Here is a 21,074-nt window from a genome sequence, read left to right on the forward strand (position 1 = left end):
ATAATTAAATTCCCATTGAATACACCTAGTTGCCTTCATATTTTTAAAATTGATTGTAAATGGGTATTTAAGAGGTGGAGCAGGTGTCGAAAACAAATGAATATTAAGAAATAAATTATTCTAATAATGCTTATTTTTTACTGTTGCCTAATGCTCCATAGTTTACATGTGTCTACATTGACATCTGTGTGAATGAGATGTCTTCCATGCTCTTGTAAAGAAATGCATAATAAACCCTGTAGAATATAAAGGTCAAAGACTGCATTCACCATGTAGAATCATGTAAACTTAAGTAAAATGATAACTAAATCACAGATGGGGGTGGGGATGAGTTCATATCTTACAGCCTGTGTGGAGTGACTGAGACACTGTTATGAAAGGGAATTTCCGTAAAAAAGAACTCATATCTTTAGGATTCGAGTCCTGTGAACTAAGAAGCGCCTCTGTCTTGATCATAGATCCATGGGAGCGGATAGAAGAGCTCCATGGATCTACAGTATTTCTATGGAGAGGTTTTGTAGAGCTGCCATGCTACCCACAATCCTTTGCTGATGAAAAAAAAACTGCTCTGGTCACGTGGTATTTTCACTAAAGCGGAAATGGAAATGGAAGTTGACTAACGACAGAAAAAACAGCTGATAAAGGTATGTCCACCGCGTCTGTGCCCTGAAAGCTCGGGGTACTGGTCTGTGGTCCGAGCCCACTAGAGTGTGTTATCTGTCGGTGCAGGACAGCACTCTCTTCCCCTGAAGAGCTCCGTGTCAGAGCCTGAGCTAACGGTTAGCATCACAGAAAAAAGACACACACCAATAAACTGAAATAATTGACGTGAATCCGATAAACTCTGTATCATAAACGAGTTTAGTTGGAAATGCCTGGTACGTTGCCCATGACTGTTGTTACTGTGAGTTGGCTGTACGTCACATGATTCACCTTCCTTCGCACTGATCTAAAGGAAGGTGAAGATCCCCAACATCTATCTACAACCTTCAAACAACCAAGCGCTGCAGGTCAGTCCCATCAGTCCTACTATGAACTACACACATGATCTGTGTCATGTGTATGAATGGGACACATTGTTATAGTTTTAGGATGATTTAAGGGGTTGATGGCTCTCCGCCTCTCCGTCATTCAAACCCAGCTGATGAGGTGCCTTTCTTGTTTTTTAATGTCTTTTATTGTGCTGCTGATGACTCTAAAACATGAATTTCCTTTAGTGTTGTCATGACATAAAATTTTAAAGTTGATTTTGATACTAAGGAATAGACTACTCTATACTCAGTATCAATTTTGATACCGAGATGATTGTTTAGACAATAGAATGGGATTTTCAAGATTAAATCATAGCACTTTCTTTTATTTTACCACCTGACACCACCTATATTTGAATAAACCCTCAGTCGTCCAGGTAGGTTCCATAGTCCATGGACATATACTAGTCTATGTGCTTGTACTTGCTGTGACACAGGTCACGATCATTCTAAAGCTATTCAGGAAAGGGTCATTTCTGTAACATTTTTGATACTTTCAATTAAGGTTCAGTGAAGTTAATTCCACATGCCGGACCTGTTGTGTTTCAGAGCGGTGATGCCATGGCAGCTGCTCACACCTCTGAGAAGTCCCAGCTCACCCTCACAGGTACACTGACCACAGGCAGAGCTCTGTTGTTACCTTTACTGCTGCTGACCAAAGTTCACTCATTAAGCCTGTACCACAGCAGTCATATCTTCTTTAATCAGATTTATGCTCTTAAACCAAGAGTGACCAAACTGTGGCCCAGGGGCCAAATGCGGCCTTCAAGCCAATTCTTCTTGGACCCACATTATCCAGGAAAGTGCTTTTTCTGCTAGTTTCAAATCCTCTACTACTATAACTTAAATAACCAATCATTTTGATGTGATACAGACCTGATATTAAGGGTCTTAGACTGAAGACACTTTAAAATCTCAGAGAAAAGCTCTTTTTGATCACTTGTCTATGGCCCTCCTCATGGTCTATCTTCCAATATGTGGCTCTCCATGAAAAAAGTTTGGACACCCCTGTCTTAAACTATGCCCAACAAAATGATAGTCTAATTGGAGTAGCGACATTAATCTGAATCATCAAGACTAATTGGCTGCCAATTATTTGACTATTTTAATAGTCCTTAATTGGGAGTTCAAACAGACTATAAATGCCCTATATGCCATTTGCTAGAAATATTCTGTATTTTTCTGTTAGACTGACTATAGATTTTTTTGACTGCTAAAAAGATTGCTTGTTGTTGCAGCCCCATGAAGCTAACTGATTTAGAGTTAAGTCTTGAATTTCATCATAAAATAATCATCCTAACACTGGACCCACATTCCCAATACATAATCAAAAATGTACTTGATCTATTCTCCGACATACTTGAGATTTCCATGACTGGATGTCTGGACTTCTTGGGTCGACAGTAGCTCACTTGGTAGAAGGTTTGTCCTCTGATCAATCAGTTGGCAGTTCGAATCCCACTCCCACATGCTGTCATTTTGTCCTTGCCCCCAGTGATTGTGTGTGAATGGATGATGAAAAGACCTTAATGTAAAGTGTTTTGTGTGCTTTGAAGGTGGAAAAGTGCTGTATAAAAATGTGACTATTTACTATTTGTATGTAGTGGTGTCCGCAAAGCCTCAGTCTCCGAAGCTCCCCAGCCGTCATTCGCGTCTCAGCACTTTTGTGGAGGTAACAGCTGATGGCCTGAGCAGTGAGAGCAAGAAAACAGGCAAGCGCAGTGGCCATGTGGAGCTACAGTGGAACGAAGACCTGATGCTGTGAGCTACTCACAATTACACCACATTACTGTGAGAAACACAGTCAGCACTACCTGACTGCTATGCTAATCGAGCCATGCATTTTGCAATAGCAAAAATGCTTTGCTGATTGTTACTGGACTTACAGAAAGCATAGAATTATTAATAGTGCTATATTTTCTGTTGTTCAACAGTGATTATTCACAGTTAATTACGCTATGTGTGTGCTACATACGCTGCACATGTCTAATGTATGTATATATGTATATCTAATCTCTAATGTGCTTGTGGTTGGACAGAAATGTGACCCCTCAGAGTCATCTGGACCTCAAGCTGTGGAGCTGTCACACCCTGAGGAAGGAGCTGCTGGGCAGTGCTACTATTGACCTCATGGACACTTTGCGCACACACCAGGGCAAAAGTACTGCATCCTTCCCATAACAACATTTGATTGACTCAGATAACAATACCATATTGTCATCATTAGTCAGCTCTTTTATTCCAAACTTCTTTTGATATAGCCTATATAACAGTAGTTCTCAACTGGTCTATCTTCAGGGCATAACCATTTGCTTGCAGGGTTAATGGACAATCCACTACATAGTATGTATAAAATAAAATTGAAAGGCACTATAAGGTTATTATAACATGATAATAGCTGTGAATGTGCATATGAAGCACATTACTTTAATAATTACAGGTGACATTCTGAACTCTCAAAAAACTTTGCTCAATTACACGTTACACGTTAACAACCAGCAACATGCATCATATGTCCCCTCTGAATTATGCAAGAAAATGTGTGTACTGTTCAGCTCTTGAAAACTAAGATTATGGTCTGTCCTCTTTTGTCTTTGCATGTTCCTTTCCCCAGTGGAGAACATCCAGCTAAGTTTAGTGTTGCAGACAGAGAACAAAGGCACAGTTGTGAGTGGAGGTGAGCTCACAGTGTGTCTGGATGGACTTGTCGTAGATCTGGGATCCCTATCCAACAACAACAGCCCAGCAGGAGACAGTGAGTCATTTCTTTGCATGTCTCAGGTGCAATGTTGAGCTATAACTATCTTTAGAAAGTAATGTAACTAGTTATAATTAAAAATTGAGTGATTCCTTTCTTGGCCTGGTAACTTTTAGGTACCTGTTCCCTGCCAAAATGTGTGTAATCCACAGAACTATCATAAAGAAAAACAGATAGCACAGGCTGGCATCTTCTGGGGACAGTATTTCCAAACAAATCTAGATTTCATCCAGATTTCCAAATCCCTGGATTCTGATCCATGAATCACAGATTTCTATCTTTGCAGCATTAGATCAAAAATGATTTTGATCCCTGGAGAATTCCAAATCCATCTAGCCCACAGAATCAAGGACAGGAAACAGGAAGTGATGTATTTATCTGAAACAAGGAGGAACTGTAGATTTCCATGACTAAATATAGAAATATTACTGTAAATATGTATGTATGTATGTATGATGTATGTACTGCATCAGCAGTTATTTATGAGTAAAGCACTTGATCTTTTTGTTTTCTTGTACTGTTTTGTGGTTATTATCCTTAGCTTTACATCATATCATTTTAACTAGATGTCCGTCCATCCGTCCGTCTAACTAGTTAAAATGATATGATGTAAAGCTAAGGATAATGACCACAAAACAGTACAAGAAAACAAAAAGATCAAGTGCTTTACTCATAAATAACTGCTGATGCAATGCTAATTACTTATGTGTTGATATCACTAGTCAAATTAAATTGAATTTGCCTTCTGTGCATTTCTTATTATAAGATTCCACTTGGGCAATGTTAAGTTCAAGACAACTTTGATTTTAATATTATTCTTAAATTTTGATCACATTCAATTTAGGTGAATTTAAGTTTTTGATATTGCTTATAATACGAGGAGTACAATTTTTAAATTCAGTAAGAAAAAATGTGAGAGATTAATATTAAACCATGGACCCATACTTGATTTCAGGTTCAGGTCCAATCCACCTGCCTTCATTTTGATGGATTATGTTTGAAATAGTGTCTCCTAGTGCGAGACGCATCTCAGCTGTGAACAATAATGGTTTATGATGGAGTGTGTATCGAACGTCTTTTCACACCTCTCTGTACATTCTGAGAAGACTGAGTCATTCAAATGCACAGGGTAAAAAACGCCAGGAAAATATTAGGCGTGTGTTTGGACATGTGCTCACTCATTTTAGATCAGCAGCCATGACAAACTATAGCCTCTCCACCGAGCACACACCAACCAGGTTATTGCTTACCAGTGCTTCAATACTGACTATACTTCTGAGTAATGCATTTCATAGTATGTCTGAAAATCAGATGCTCAATGTAAATGATGTATGATGTTTGGTTGTTTAGTTCATGTAAATGTTGTGGCTGATTGTGCTAAGAGAACCACTGCACTCCGATCACACTTGGAGAGACATTTAACTGCGCAGGGCAAGGAACTGACAAATAAGGATAACGGAATGTGTTTAGAGGTGTACACACTTATTTTAGATTAGCAGTGACACAACTTCTGGTGTCTCCAGCCTGGTGTTTCATTGCTTTGGTCCCACAAAACTTTGTAGTTGTGTTCAATTAACTTATGAGCTACATATTTCTTAACTTGATTTTGGTTTTCGATTAATCTAGGAATCATTCTTTTAATTAATCGATTATTTGTTTATATTGTGAAATGCCTGTTAATGATTTGAGATATGAGATTTCTATTGAAAGGTTTCAACTTGTTTCAGTCCTGCATTTGTATTATTATTTTCTTAGTTGATGTGCTTTATTTGTACTGTCTTCACTTAGTGTGTAAGACCTACCTTGACATGTGAATTTCTCCATTGTGATATCGACTGATCTTAATCCAGCCATTAGCTCTGGTTTTAGCTACAGATCATAGATCTATGAAAGTCATAGATATCACAACTACATTTTTTGGATAAAGCTTTTAAACAATGTTTCTATATTTATTAAAATATATTTATTAAAATGTATTTCTTGAAATGAATTAATCTAAGCAGGGTTGTGGTTAGTTTCCAAGGGAGGTCTGTGCTCCAGGCTGAGGAAGACCAATGACTGTGTGGCAATTCCCACTCAAATCTATGAGTGGTGCTGTTTCACTACACGTGTAGACCAATTGCGAAACATGAAGTAATCAGGCCGGCAAGTTGGTTAGGAGATTGTTAACAGCTGGCTTTCATGTTTTTATATAAAAATTCGGAACACTGAACATACAGTAACTGGATGTTACTTGATTTAGGCTTTGTAATATGTTTAGTATTGACAAAAGCAAGAGGACTATCCATGCATATAATCAGGGAACACTGATGTGATTGGATCTGTTCAGGTTGGATCTCAGGCTGTCCAGGATCTTAGTGAAGCTCTGGTCTAGCCCTGTGAGACTATTTTGAGTTGCTTTGATTTGAATTAGCTTTAAATAATAATGAAACTACCCCGTTGATCCCCTCTCTAGATCATAGAGATACAGATTACAATTAAAATTTTTGTCCTGATTCCTGTTTCTTTATACAGTATTTATACCATCTTTAAACTGACAGGGTATTCGATTTTTCCTGGGATTTTGACTGAGTGGCATGAGACAGCAACTATGGCTAATATATTTATATTTATATTTCATATTTGTTGCAATATTTGAAACTTTAACCTGTCCAAGGGCTACTGCTCTTGCAATAAACTGCTATGATGCTGCTTTCCTCTGAATTGTTTGCTGCCCTGTTATGAATAAAAAGAATGTCAGGTCCTAGAATTCCACAAATGTAACTTGGTGTAAAATTGTTTTTTTGAATAGAAACATACAAGAATGGTGCTTGCTGGGTCAGAGTCTACTGGTGTGCTGTGTGGACCTTCAGGCGAGGTTATTGCCTCACTATAGCTCAGTGCACAATGCGCATGCACAGTGGTGGGGTCCTGGGAGAGTTATACATATGCTGTCCAGTTTGGATGTGAAACAAACATGGTTTTCATAAAGGTGCACAGAAAGCCACAGTGTATGGCTCTGAATAAACACGGGGCTGCACTCTGTGTGCTTGTGTGTGTGCATGTGCTTCATGGACCTGAGACATAGGTGGGACTTAGTTTGAATCCTGTACCTTTGGTCTGCACTGGAGGAGACAGTTGTTTAATGTTCCTATATTATGCTAAATTGATTCTTCTCATTAAAACACATCTTTATTTGTGTTTTGTTTCATTCAGACATGTTTAAGCAATCCCGGTTTATTAGTCTGCCTACATCTCAAACAACTACAAGGCTTAAAATTCTCTGTTCCACCTTGTGATGTAATGAAGCTGTAGTTTTCAAGTTAACAGCTACCTTTTACCTTTTGTTTAGTAGAGATTGTCAATTCCAGGGCTGAAATTATCTAAATGATTCCTGTGAAGGTGTATACAGTTTAAATGCACAGTGGAGCACTTCCTGTATTACCATCACAAGAAAATAACTACTAAATATGCAGGATTTGTGTCTTAAATATGTGTGAATGAAACAAAACACAAATCCAGGTATGTTTTTGATGAGGAGGCAACATTATAACATGGACCAGAAAATAGCATAATATAGACCAGTGTGCTCTGATTGTAAACGGGCTGATAAATGCCACCCATTTGAACCTCTTGGATTTGCCCCCAAGTTTCAGTGATTTTTGTTATTTCAAATGATCCATACCATATTCCCCCTCCAGCCAGTTTTCAACTGGGATGCAACTAGGTGATTACTACATTTAAAGGAGCATATGCTGACTGTGGAAGCACTATAGGCACTCAAGACAAAAACCCTAATGATGACTTTCCTGTAGTGTATGTAGAGTGGAAACAGAACTGTGGTCGGTAGTAGAGCCCGACCAATATGGATTTTGCTGTGGCCGATATGAAATCGATATAATGGGAGTTGGAGCCGCTGATAGCCGATATAATCGCCGATATATTTAGTGATGTAAAAATTCACTGTAAATGTTGAATTGTTTAAAAAACTTGCTCTGGTGGATTTTAAATTGGGTTTATTTAGGCAACATTTATTGTTATTCTGCCTCTTTACGTCATATTTACAGACAGTAGGTTGGCTTAATGGCATTTTTGCATCACATTCTAGACACTAGTGATGGGTATTCCAGTTCTTTTTAGAGAACCGGCTCTTTTGGCTCGGCTCACTAAAAGTTGCTGGTTCTTTTGGCTCCCAAGCGGCTCTTCAGATTGTTTTGTTGCAAGCAGGTCTAAAGCAGGACTGAATCAGGACTGAACCAGGTCTAAACCAGGACTGAAAAAGGACTAAACCCGGGACTTATTTATTTTATGCTAAACTACAGCCAAATATGCTCGTTTTTTTTTTTAAATCCTATGTACACGCAAATTTCTCAAAGTTTCGTTTTCAGCCGCTGTCAAACTACCACGAATCTGCACGCGGCGTGACGAAAAAAAAAAGTGAGAGAAAGAGAAAACACGACTCCCAATAAGGATCAGTCTCCCGTCGTTCGCTTCAAAGAGCCGGATCTAAGAGTCATTTCGTTCGCGACGGACCCATAATTAGTAAAAAAACTAGCGCTATTAGCCTTTAGCCGTAAATACGTGCGCGCCGCGGTAATTAATTATATACGCAAATGTCATAATTCACACCTCTATTCACAGCTCATTTACATATCAATGCAGGTCCAGTAACAAATATACGGCCAATGTAGTCACTTTACAATAGACCAATAGAAAACAGCCTGTTTATGTGCGGGAGCTACAGCAGCTAACCCATAACAAATGACCAAAACTAGCTTCAAAGTCGACATATTTCCAACACTCACCGCTCATACAGGCTCCTCCTCACATCACAAGTCTGAACTAATAAATGTCCTTTTAATCCAGACTCAAACCGATTGCTGAAGAATATAATCTCAATGTTTGGATCTGTGTGTGCGTGTGTAAACAAACGCACGTGAGTGACGCGACTCTGTGGTGTGTTCAGGGACAGTACGGACGCACACACAGACAGACAAATGAGTCCGCAGATAAAAACTGATGTGGAGCCACATTTTAGGACATTTATCTGTCTGTAAATTGGATTAAATGAACATAATGTAGAGAATCAAAGATTTCTAAAGACTATCACATGCCCACGCGAAATATCGGCCCCTATCTGCAAGCATATCGGCCGATAGCCAATATGCCTCCAGGTACCTATATCGGCCGATAATATCGTCCAACCGATATATCGGTCGGGCTCTAGTCGGTAGTTAGTTTCAGATTTGGTTTAGCAATGAGTCCTGGCAGGCCAAAGCATGGCATTCTTGTCTTTCTGACTGGACAGTTGATAAGGGCCATGTTTGCATAGTTATAGTTATTTATAGATCACCATAAGACCAGGTTTATGAAAACAAACTTTCAGAATGTGAAAGCAAAGTTCTAAAATGCTGTGGTTATTCTATAGTTTTTGCAATCATATTGGGACTTGAATCACTCAATATCACATCCAGCATAGACTCCTCCTCGCACAAGGCCCATTCCAACCTGCTCCACCCATACACCCCCTCCTCCCGTAGCTCTCTTTCCTCCTCCATTGCTCTCTTCTCCATCTCCCACGATGTGTGTTTATAAATTTGTAAAGATATTTTCGGGCGCCATGGCTCATTTCCTCTGGAAGCTTTTCTGATTCATGCTCCCTCTCCACAGAACCTACTAAACGTTCTATTCACCCATAGAGTCAGCAGCTCATCATTATAAGGGGCGTGTTCTAGTGTGGGGGAGACAGTTCATTCAAGTCAATGAGAAACACTACTTTCCTTTTAAGACATTTCCTGGTGGGTTATTCCAGGCACAACTAATTCAAGACAACTCACAACAGAGTCTTTGTGGACTTTGTTGAATGTAACGTAAACAGATTGTTCTGTAGATGTTAAAGTGGGTCTAAACACGTAAACTCTAAACCTAAACCACATTGCAAATAGAGCTATTAAACTGGGAAGAAGACTTCTATTCACATTTCAACCTCTACCCTTGAAGCCAGGTTTTTGTAATCAGACTTAGACCTGGCAGTCCTGTGTGATATCATGTAGTACTTGAAATTGCAGTGGCCACTGGACATAGCATACACAGTTTTCTTCATACATGCATACACTCATTCTGGTCACTGGTAAGTATCCAAATTTTCAGATGAACATGATTGACAGGTGGATTAGCCAATCAGGGACATGCCTGTATGAAAGCAAATATAGCTGATTTCAAGGAAAAAATAAATATTGTGGATTTCTGCAGAATCAGTAAGCAAAGCCCTAAACTCCATTAATCTGAGGTGAGAGAAATGTAATTTTGTTTGTAAATGATAGGTGACCAATAAGCTCCTTCATTTCACAAAAAATGAATCTGATTGCACAATCACAAGATGTGTTGAACAGTGGTTGACAGAGCAGCCCCTTCCATTAAAACCCCCTTTCCACCACTATTTTGAAAAGTGGTGGAAAGAGTACTGAAATGTGTACTCAAGTCAAAATACAGTTATTTGACTAATTGTTTACTCAATTACAACTACCAGTACTACTGTCAAAATTGTATTTATGGTAAGTAAAAGTACAGTGTACATGATCAGTCAAAAGGTGTCAAACTGAATATCGTCATATAAAACTGCAATCTGCATATTCCCTGAGCTCTGTCCACTCAGAGCATTAACTGCAGTGCTGTTATGTGTGTTTGTAGATAATAAGTACATGTGCTATAACACTTATAATAATAATAATATATCTGGTCTAATCCAATATAATTGCTTTGTCCATTGTAATACATAGTAACAAAATGTAAAAAAAAAAGTATACTTATCCCAAAAATCTACTCAATTATAGTAACACAAGTATTTGTAATTCATTACTTTCCAGCCCTGGTTTTGACATGTAGTAATAATGTGTGTTCTGTTTGCAGAGTCATCAGAGAGAGGAGACCCTAGCAGTGCTCAGACTGAGCCAAATCCCACTGTGGCCTCTCACAGCAGGTCAGCTTACAAACACACATCCAGTTATGTGGAGGCAATGTTTCAGCTTTTCAGTTAGCATTTTGATTGGATTTGGTATTTTGGCTTTAACAGTAGCACTAGGTTGTCATTTTTAAACTGCTGCAGAAGTATTCCCCCAAAACAACTTTTTAACTAATTCGACAATCATGTCATGTTTGTACCATCCTAAACTATTTTGCTTTTTACAGAGAAAATTATTTTACTTCCAGTTTAGTAATTGTGACCTTTTATGTTTATTTAAATTACATTACAATTAGGGGTGAGCAATATTGACAAAAATGCATATCCCAAAGCTGGGTTGAAGTGTCAGAGAAATACGAAATTATATGATAATTACCCACCAAAGTGGTTCTTTTACTTTACACCATTATTTGTAAGTTGACAACATATGTTATTCCATTCTTATTTTAATCAGCTTAACACATAAATCATGCATATTTAGGCTATGGTCTTCTGTCAAACAAAAACACTCTGTTCCACCTTGTGATGTCATTAAATATACAGGATGTGCTTCTCTTTTATGAATTCATATTCTGTTTTCAGCTATTTCCAGTCTGGCTTTAGCGCATGCCATAATATTGAAACAGTTAAAAAAAAAAAGACTGAACAACACATGATCATTAAAAAGATTATGTAGGAAAGTGCAAGGCTCATATGTTGGAAATTAGGTGAAAAGCCTGTAAGTCCACATATCAGCGACGAGTTAAAACTACACAGAATTATTTTTCTTTTCAGAAGAATTTATCTCAAAATCGAACCATAATTATAGAATCCTATTTAAAGTTATTCATTCTGCAATTCACAGTCAGCCTACTTCACCATGTCATTCTGATCTACAGTTGACCGAAAAAAATGAATAGGACAGCCCTTTCTATTTCATCCCTGTCTTTTTCAATCTCTGTGCCTGTGTTCTGGATGTAGTTCCCCCAAGATGATTATTTCACACTGTTGGGCTCATAATTCTGTGATTTTGTAACCTAAGACATTCCACTGACATATTAAATACCTTTTGTACTAATCTTAATGTACAATATCAATCACAACAGTAAATAAGCTGATTTGGCAGTTTTAAATGTTATGGTGAATGCTCTTCTATACTGTGACATTGCAATATGGTTGTCAAAAGTATTGAAATCAGATATATATAAAAACAAGACAGAAATGAACCTTTCCTGAATAGCTTTAGAATGATATTCTGCTGTATCTGAACAAGTATAGGACCACATAGACTAGTATACACCCATGGACCACTATGGAACCAACTAGACCACATAGTAATATAAAAGAAAGTAACTTGTGTTGTAATTTGTGTTGACAGGAGTGACCGTCTGTGTGCGGGGGCGTCCCAGGGCAATCCCAGCAGGAGGGGGTCTGTGATGAATGGAGATCCCACTGAAGAGCCAGGCCTGTCACAGCTGAGCCAAACCAAGTCCTGTAGCCCAGGAGGCAGCACAGGTTAATGCAGTCATCCTGTGTCTCCTCTTGCTTACCTGCCACACAATGACAAAAGGATATGTCATAACATTAAAACAGTCATATTATGTAAACTAGAGTTTTTAGAGTTTTTAACCATGTTGTAAAAGTTTTCCTTCATGCTTTGGAATCTTTATACTCCTGTATTCAAGACATCTTTGCTCTGATCAACCCCCATTTTCACCGTCACGAGTACACACGCATTGCTCTTTACCAGCTTAGTTAGCATGTACACACAGGCAGTTATTAGACAAGTGGGGTGACTCTTAGAGACGGGAACCTTTCTCTTCTTTTTGGTTTTGGTACTTTGGTTTAAATACGGTTTTCCAAGTCTGCATGTAAAGATACATGTAACTTAGTAACTTTCTTTATGTTCTTTCCCAGGAATAAAAAATAAAATGTTGGTACTTTTTTATACTTGCATTATTTTGGTATAAAGTACTTTCTGTTTTTTTGTACCATATGGGCACATTTTACCAGTACCCAGCCATACTAAAACCCTAATAAGTATACCAACTAATTCATTAATTTGACTGTCAACCCTGTATATTTTGTCTGTATTTTTGGATCCAAGTCCAGGAATCTTGGACAACCTGAGCAAATGCACAAAAGCTCAAAACATCACAAAAAAAAAAAAAAATCACACAATTGGAGTGTGTTTTAAAATAACGCTCTTGTTGTTCTAGATAAAGTGGAGCTCACATCCGGAGCTGGAGATGGCATGGTTGGATCTCCACCTCCGCCTTCGTGTGTGGATCCACCGCTGACCTCAGGCCCTCCTGACAGCACTGTGAGCAGCACTGCCACAGAGCCCAGCGTTGATATGCTCCCAGCTGGGTAGGACTGCACATCCATTCATATTGATACTTTGCAGCTGATGTCATTCCCTACATGTGTAATGGTAACTGTAGGCATGCTCTGTATGTTTTGTTAGACTTTAATCTGAGCTTTACTTTAATACAATCTAACCAGACGAGCTGACATACTTGGAACTACAACAGTTTGCAGCTTTTTACTGTTAAAGTCTTTCTCAAATAACTTTACATTCACAAGCTAGGTAGCATTAGCCAAGAGTTTTTTAATTAGTTGCTCTCACCTTTTTGTTGAAAATCAATTACCTAAACAGGACCATGAATACTTGAATTGATCACAGGCTCCCAAAAATGTTTTTTCTTTTAATCCATTCTGTATTTTTTCCTTAAAACATTTTTGGCAGTGTTTGCTAATGTGTGCATTGTGTGACCATGGTAACTGCTGAACATTCTTCCATACACATACATCTAGAATGTCACCAGTGTGATGTCACTGCAAAGTATCGATTCATTATATTTGCTTTTAAAGGAACATAATGTGTAAAACAATAATACAGGAGTCTGGTCCAGCTGAGTTATGGGCACATGAGTGTTTTATGTCAATGTTTTTCTGGTTGTATTTGTAGCTGGGAGCAGAGAGTCCTTCCTCATGGCAGAGTGTATTATGTGGACCACAACACCAAGACCACAACCTGGGAGAGACCCCTGCCCCCTGGGTAAGAGATCTTTTAACAGTGTCATTATGGTTTTCCCTTCTCATTTTCCCTCTTGAAATTGTAGTAATTTATGCATGTTTGATAATCTTTATACTCTTCCATTCAAGATGCCAATGCTGAGAAAATTCCCATTTTCCCTCAAACCTCATAAGACATTTGCTGTGGTTGAGTTGACTAAAGGAATTCTTGGTCAACTAAAGTCTTGTCATGCCGATCGATTAGTTGACTAAAAAGGGGGCATCCAAAAGCTCTCAAAACTATTACGTACCTCAATGTATCTGACCCAGAGTGCACTTACAAGACTACACTTGCTCCCAATGGACACCAATGATGGGCACCACAGAAGTCAGAGGACTCTGTGCAAATTCAAGCAATGATCCACAGGTGTCATAGCTTATAACTATAGAGTAGACACAAGCACAGTATGTCTTCTTTAGCATAAAGGGGCATGTGGAATCCAGTGCTGCAGTTTTGAACTAAAAGACAGTGGACCCATTTCTTTTATTTAGTCCTTTTAGATCAATATTGTGGTTTAAAATGTCCAAAATTGAAAATAATTATCCACCAGTGTCAAAGAACAGACAAAAGCATAATATGTCTTAAAGGTGACTTGATACAATAGCAGCCCAACGTGATTTTCACACTAAGCAGGTATGTATTAAATGTGCCCAATTTGTCCCTGACTCTCACCACAGACTATATAAAGAAGTAGAGCGTGACATCACCCACAGTGTTCTGCTCCAGCCAAATGAAGCTCATTGAGGCTATAGTTATAGTGGCTGATTTGGAGTCGTGTTCCATATTTGGAAATCCGAGCGTGTGTATCATAGTGACCAAAGTGCCAATGAGTAGCGAGGGTGCTGGAAGGTAATGCCCCTTCCGTGCCACCACTAGTTTGACAGGGAGTTGGCACTTAGCAACCTGTCACTAGCGCTAGTGAGAGCGACCTTGGGGAAAAATGGCACCTAATTTGTCTGTTCATATGTTTATATATTGATTTAACGGACAAAGTAGGAAAACAAAAAGACTAGGTTAGAGTGGGTTAATGCAAACATTGTAAGACCATAATAATAAGCCTGACGGCAGCTGTTTTGAAGGGGTAAATAGAAAGAGAATGGGAGCCAATGGGAGTTAATGGAGCCAGAAGCCAGCCCATGTCAACTTTCCATTTGGAATGTGCCAACTAGAATGTTGCCTATGACCAGTTATTTATACAATCTATGGCTCCCAAATTCTTTAGCACATTGTTTATACCCATGTGCATTCATATTTGGTAGCGTTCTCAGCTTTAGAACAATTTTTTTCAGACAGCAAAGTGAAACTTCGGACCGCCCAATCACAGCCATTCAGAGAGCTGCATTAATAGCTCGATGGGATTAATTAATTAAGTAATTAATTAAGTAATTAATCATTAACTACTGACAGCGTTCAGTGGTTTCATTTTGTCACAGGGCACTTTTCTGTATACTTTTGGGAGGAAAACACAAAATTTACAAAAGTAATTTGAGTAGCTCAGCTTCAACAAAACATATAAATGATTATTTGATCAGATTTGTTGGAGGCAATTGTTCCGAGCTAATGTGAGAATTTTTTGTACTAGTTTTGCTTTCACATGAATCCTTGATAGTATGGAGGGCATGTGGACACTTGTATCTTTTATCAGTCAGACTGTTGGGACTGGTGTGGAAGGATATACATAGCAGCACAGTGACTAATGCTAAAGGCAGTCACACATGCCTGCTTAGTATTGGAACTAGGACTGTCAAAGGACATTTTAAAATTGTGAATAATTGCAAATAATTAATTTTAAAATACAAATTATTATTATTACTCAGTATTTATTGTGCAAACCAAAAATGGTTTACTGGGATTATCTTGCTTTATTGTTATGGTGTCAGTGGCATACAAATCACAGTATATTTCTGTAGCAATGTATCATGCTTCAAAATGTGTTATTGTGACATGTCTTCTTATTACTTACATTCCTGATGTCTTCTAGGCATCAGTAAATTTCTACAAAAATATCTCTGTGAAAGAACTCTCAGCTAAGGACCAGTCTATCAAGTTGCAAGTTGTTAAATAAGCCATTATTGGTCTGACCCCTGTATCTCACAGAATCATTGTCATATTGCAGCATCTGTTCTAATATCTAGCCATGGCATTGTTTTTTCACAGCTGGGAGAAGCGAGTGGACCAAAGAGGCAGGTTCTATTATGTGGACCACAACACACGGACCACCACATGGCAGAGGCCTACGGCCGAGTCTGTGCGGAGCTACCAGCAGTGGCAAAGCCAGCGCAACCAGCTTCAGGGGGCCATGCAGCACTTCAGCCAGCGCTTTCTTTATCAGGTACCACAGTCGGTCCAAACCAGTGGAACGTGGGAAAGTGGCTCTGCCCCTTATCATTCACTATGTCACTTGACATTCTGCAGACTTTGTGAAAGCTAATCAGCTATGTGGTAACTGATCACTGTAATATATTTCCTAATACATATACCGTATTTTCTGCACTTTAAGGCACGCTGTCATTGAATGGTCTATTTTTGAACTTTTTTCACATATAAACCACACCAGACTATAAGGCGCATTAAACAAAACACAGTCAAGCTTTATTTAATGCGTTCACAATAACTCTCAACTTTTTTCAAAAATACTGCCGGAGACCGCTAAATTGTTAGTGTATTCACACTAAATGGCCCTATGCGGTACCCTGTCGCCATTCGAGCTTTACGCACCCTGCTCTGTTGGCACGAGAGGTGCAGCATATGCCTGACCTCCCACAGGTGAGAGCACGGTGGAGATGCCAGGTTAACGAGTGTGTAAAAGTCCGCATCTTTAAGTGCTCGCACGAGAAGAAGGGGCTCTGCAGCCGTCTCTTTTTAAACTTTTATGAGTTTATAAGGGACCCACGCATTTCTGTGTCCCTGTGTAAGGCGCTCTGTTCTCCATGACCAGGTGAAATTCTAGTCTTTTAGCCCTTATTCATGAAAATGCCCAAATTCCTAAATCATTGATCCTTTTAGTGCCGCTGTCTGGGTGCACTTCACTCTTGCAACACGCTGAGCTTCAAAGTGCATTCTCATGCGCCCTAGTCTTTGGCGACAGGTAATGAATGTCTACTGATCCTGTCCATTCACAAAAATGTCCAAATTGTCTCACAATCCAGTTTTTCGTAGTTTTTCTGCTTTGCCGTATCATTATGCCTTGAGCCATGCGCGCGTCGCCACGCGCCTCCATCTGCAGTGACAGGTAACGCCCCGTAACCTCTTCATTCATAAAAGTTCCAAATTCTTACGCATCTGTCCCTTGTAGCCACGCTGTTCGGCTGCAGTCACAGTACCAGGACCTACAGTGGTGCGCCTTCAACAATTGGATAAGATAAATGCATTCTAAATATAACTCTGCCGTACAATCCCAGGGTTGACGGCTGGGAATCCTCTTTATGCAGCTCACTTTCTGGAGTTTGGGATGATGGGCGCAGAATGACTTGCCCGTCCTTCGCACAATGCTAACTATACAACCAGATTCATTGTTAGAAAAAGCATGTTTGGAGGTGAAATTATATTTAGAATGCGTTTATCTTATCCAATTGTTGAAGGCGCACCACTGTAGGCCTTGGTACTGCGAGGGCAGCCGAGCAGCGTGGCTACAAGGGACAGATGTGTAAGAATGTGGAACTTTTATGAATGAAGAGATTACGGGAGTTACCTGTCACTGCAGATGGAGGCGCGCAGTGACGCGCACTTGACTCAAGACGCAATGATACGGCCAAGACAAGAAACTACGAAAAACTGGATTGTGTGACAATTTGGCCATTTTTGTGAATGGACAGGAGCAGTAGACATTCATTACCTGTCGCCAAAGACTAGGGCACATGAGAATGCACTGTGAAGCTCAGCGTGATGCCAGAGTGAAGCGGTGCCGGGCTCGCAGTCAGATATAGGCACTAAAAAGATCAATGATTTAGAAATTTGGATATTTTCATGAATAAGGGCTAAAGGGCTGGAATTTTACCTGGTCATGGAGGACAGAGCGCCTTACACAGGGACCCAGAAATGCGTGGGTCCCTTATAAACTGATAAAAGTTAATAAAGATGTGGCTGCAGCACTGCTTCTCCTCGTGCGCGCACATTAACCTGGCATCTCCACCGTGCTCTCACCTGCAGGGTGGTCAGAGCAGCGTGCGTAAAGCTCTGCGTACTCTAATGTCGCAGATCACGCCAAATACCCTGCTATACGGGATCGTGGTTCTCTCTCTCTTTCTCTCATCCAAGATTAGTCCTGGAGTAGTCCTGGTTCATCTGTGTTGAAATGGCAGCATCTAAGTGTCGGAATGGGGGCATCAAAAAGTATTGGAATGGGGGCATATCGGGGTGGAGGGTTGTCAGAATGACGGTATGTCGGAGTGGGGGTCTATTGGAGTGATGGTATGTCAGAATAGGGGTTGCCGTCACGCATGCAGTAAGTAGTACTAAGACACTCGAATAAATTCATATATAAGGCGCTCTGGATTATAAGGCGCGCAGTCGTTTTTGGATGAAATTAAAGGCTTTTAAGCACGCCCTACAGTGCGGAAAATACGGTAGTTTATTTAATACATAGTTCTGAAACTTTACCACCATGTAAATTTTGAAATAAATATTGTATTTTAGTTTAAGCAGTCACATAAACAACAACATTAAAAGTTACCAAAACAGCAAAAGGTGTCTACTCTGATCCAAAGATAAAATATGAGATCATTATAGAATATTCTTAATATTTAGTATTACATTTTGGATACCACATAGATTGTTGGCCTTTCTGGTGCATTTCCACAGGTGTAATTTTGTTTGTGGAGGGTTCAGCTGCTGCCTGTGTCCATGGAGATGTTATTGTTGTTTTTACATGGAATGTTCCACAAAAAACTATCTAGCTATGTCTAAATGCCATCATATTTGGTGAAGGCAAACCACTCATTATGAAAGCACATCTTTCAAGATGTGCTGCCCTCACCCAGAAATTTCACCTTGTGCATTTAAACCCTGCTCAGTAATAATAGCAAAGAGGTTAAGTGACTGTACTCACCTGCCTTATATTTTTGTCATTAGTTTACCGCAGTGAAGATTGGGTATCAGACAGTTACATAGTGTTCATTAACTAGCTGTATGTCCTTGTTTGCTTACACACTAAAGACTTGTAACTATGACCATCTATCTTGATCCCACAATCTGCCAGGCATACTATGTGATCTGCGAGGTCTTTCAAAAGTGTTAAAAAGTACTAACTAGTATTGAAACTCGATACTCATTTGAGCAAATATTGATATCTGCGTGATACTTTTTTTTTAAATTGTTTGTTAATGTTGTTTGTCTCACAGTGCACTTTTCGCCTCCTAAACATGTTTTCCAATGTGTTTTTTCACTGCAAATGGCAAATAAACTAACATAAGCATACTAAAAAGGTCACATTCAGAGGTCAAAAACAAACCATGAAAAAAAGCTTTATAATGATCTTGAGCTGTATCAGAACATGTATAAACACATAGACTAAAATATACCCAAGGACCACTATGGAACTAAAATGGACAACAGAGGAATTGCATAGATGTAACACCACATGGTAATATAAAAGAAAGTACTGTTATTTAATGTTGAAAATCACATTATCTTGCCTAAAGAAATAATGTTTTTGAGGTATTCAGCATGGATTCTATTCCTTAGTATTGAAATTGGGTTTGAAATTTTATTATCGTGTGGATGATCTGTATATGCACGATGCCGTCTTCCACAGAAGTGAACTGTGTGGTTCTGCAGCTTGCTTGGAATCTGCTCCTGTTGTTCTAAGAGCATGCACGTGTGTTCATTGCGCTGCTTTGTGGTTGTATGGATTCTGCACAGTGTCCTGACAGTAATGTTGAGGCCACATGCCACATTTTTCCCCACTGCACATGACTAGTGAAGGGGTTAAGAAGCCACCAGGGGACTGACAAAATGCAGTTTTAAAGGCAGCGCTAACTGCAGTCTTTTCTTACTTGACATTTAATCTAATGTTTAGCTATAATAGTAATGATAATATTACATTTGTGTTGCTTAAACTTTGTTTATTTTACTTTTATTTTACTTATTGGCTTCATAACCCTCTCAATGCGTAGCATTATTAATTTTTCCTTCAGTTCTAATCTGGTGGCAATATACTTCTGTAGCCATAAGCCTCTCCAACCACTACGAAAGACTCGTGCACCCACCATATTTGTACCCACAAGGAGCAATAATACTAAATGACATTTTTCTCCTCTTATTGCTGCTTGTTCCAGAGAAAAACATGCAAAATGAGAACTGTTAAATGATAACCATTTTTGTTAACACAACATTTGAAGTGTGGCCCCTCACCCACAGCAGTGTGTGCAGCAGTGTATGGCCCAGTGTTCATTTTGGCCTTCAGGCTGCTCATGGTGCCCATGTGGGCTGGACGTGAACAGGCACTGGTCTGATCCACAGGGCTGAATCAGGCCTGTGTAGTGAGCAGAACTCTCCCATATGTCACCTCCACTCATGTTTACACACACGCTCTGGACTGCCTTTCATACAGACCTGTAAGTGCTTTCCTCTGTCAAAGCACAAGGCACAGAGCGCACTTCTTTAACCACAGAATGGTAGCTTTGTTACAACTTAAAGTGTACTTTAAGTTTTGAAAATATATCTCTATATAGTTATGTTAATCTATATGGATTTCTTTCATGAACTAAGCAAAAGTTGTGCAGCGATTTGAAAATTCTTGGTAGCTATACAGTGGCGCCTGGAGCACATTTTTGAGGTAGCTAGATAAATAAGTCTGATTACTTCTTTTTGTCAAAAACAGCTTTTTGTTTGTTATATTTTGTATGTTTTTTTAAGTTGCCTTGCTATTTACAGACTAATTGAGAACATTTCCAGTAATTTAGTGCACTTTTTGGGTGTAATTTTGACAAAATAATTAATAATGAGTCATTATAAAGCTGTATACTTGGGTATAATATACTCCTATATCATATGGATTTATTGTGGTGACAGAAACACAGGCTACCCCAATTCTAAATCATTATTTTTTTTACAATCGTGAATAGTTTTTTTTTTTTTTTTTTAGTTTTATTTATTTAAAAGGGACAATGCATATTCATGAACATATACTTGTAAATATGCCAGAATTAGCCCAAAGGCTACTTTTCATCTGTAGTCCCTGCCAGGTCAGAGAGATAGAGACATAAAACATAAAATAGGGCATTTTATGTGTACAAATGCTTAAAATAGCTTGTGTTTATGCCTTAAATGGAATATTGAATAAATACA

General features: G+C 39.0%; 1 protein-coding gene across 2 annotated transcripts in view; it reads left to right on the forward strand.

The window, feature by feature from the left end:
* The first annotated feature begins 466 nt into the window (after window positions 1-466).
* The window catches only part of wwp2 (WW domain containing E3 ubiquitin protein ligase 2), a 29,451-nt gene continuing 8,843 nt past the window's right edge, over window positions 467-21,074 (forward strand). Inside the window, exons 1-10 of one of the 2 annotated variants that reach the window (XM_020934668.2) lie at window positions 467-1,010; window positions 1,581-1,638; window positions 2,636-2,792; window positions 3,071-3,192; window positions 3,646-3,786; window positions 10,678-10,747; window positions 12,087-12,223; window positions 12,928-13,078; window positions 13,680-13,769; window positions 15,945-16,119. In XM_020934668.2, the coding sequence (XP_020790327.1) occupies window positions 1,593-1,638; window positions 2,636-2,792; window positions 3,071-3,192; window positions 3,646-3,786; window positions 10,678-10,747; window positions 12,087-12,223; window positions 12,928-13,078; window positions 13,680-13,769; window positions 15,945-16,119 (1,089 nt within the window). In that variant the 5' untranslated portion in view covers window positions 467-1,010; window positions 1,581-1,592. The remainder of the gene's footprint in view (window positions 1,011-1,580; window positions 1,639-2,635; window positions 2,793-3,070; window positions 3,193-3,645; window positions 3,787-10,677; window positions 10,748-12,086; window positions 12,224-12,927; window positions 13,079-13,679; window positions 13,770-15,944; window positions 16,120-21,074) is intronic. The other variant, XM_020934669.2, reaches the window with a different exon arrangement.

This window comes from Boleophthalmus pectinirostris, unplaced genomic scaffold (assembly GCF_026225935.1).
Source record: "Boleophthalmus pectinirostris isolate CB_2022bp ecotype Guang Dong unplaced genomic scaffold, ASM2622593v1 HiC_scaffold_2, whole genome shotgun sequence".
NCBI classification, from domain to species: Eukaryota; Metazoa; Chordata; class Actinopteri; order Gobiiformes; family Gobiidae; genus Boleophthalmus; species Boleophthalmus pectinirostris.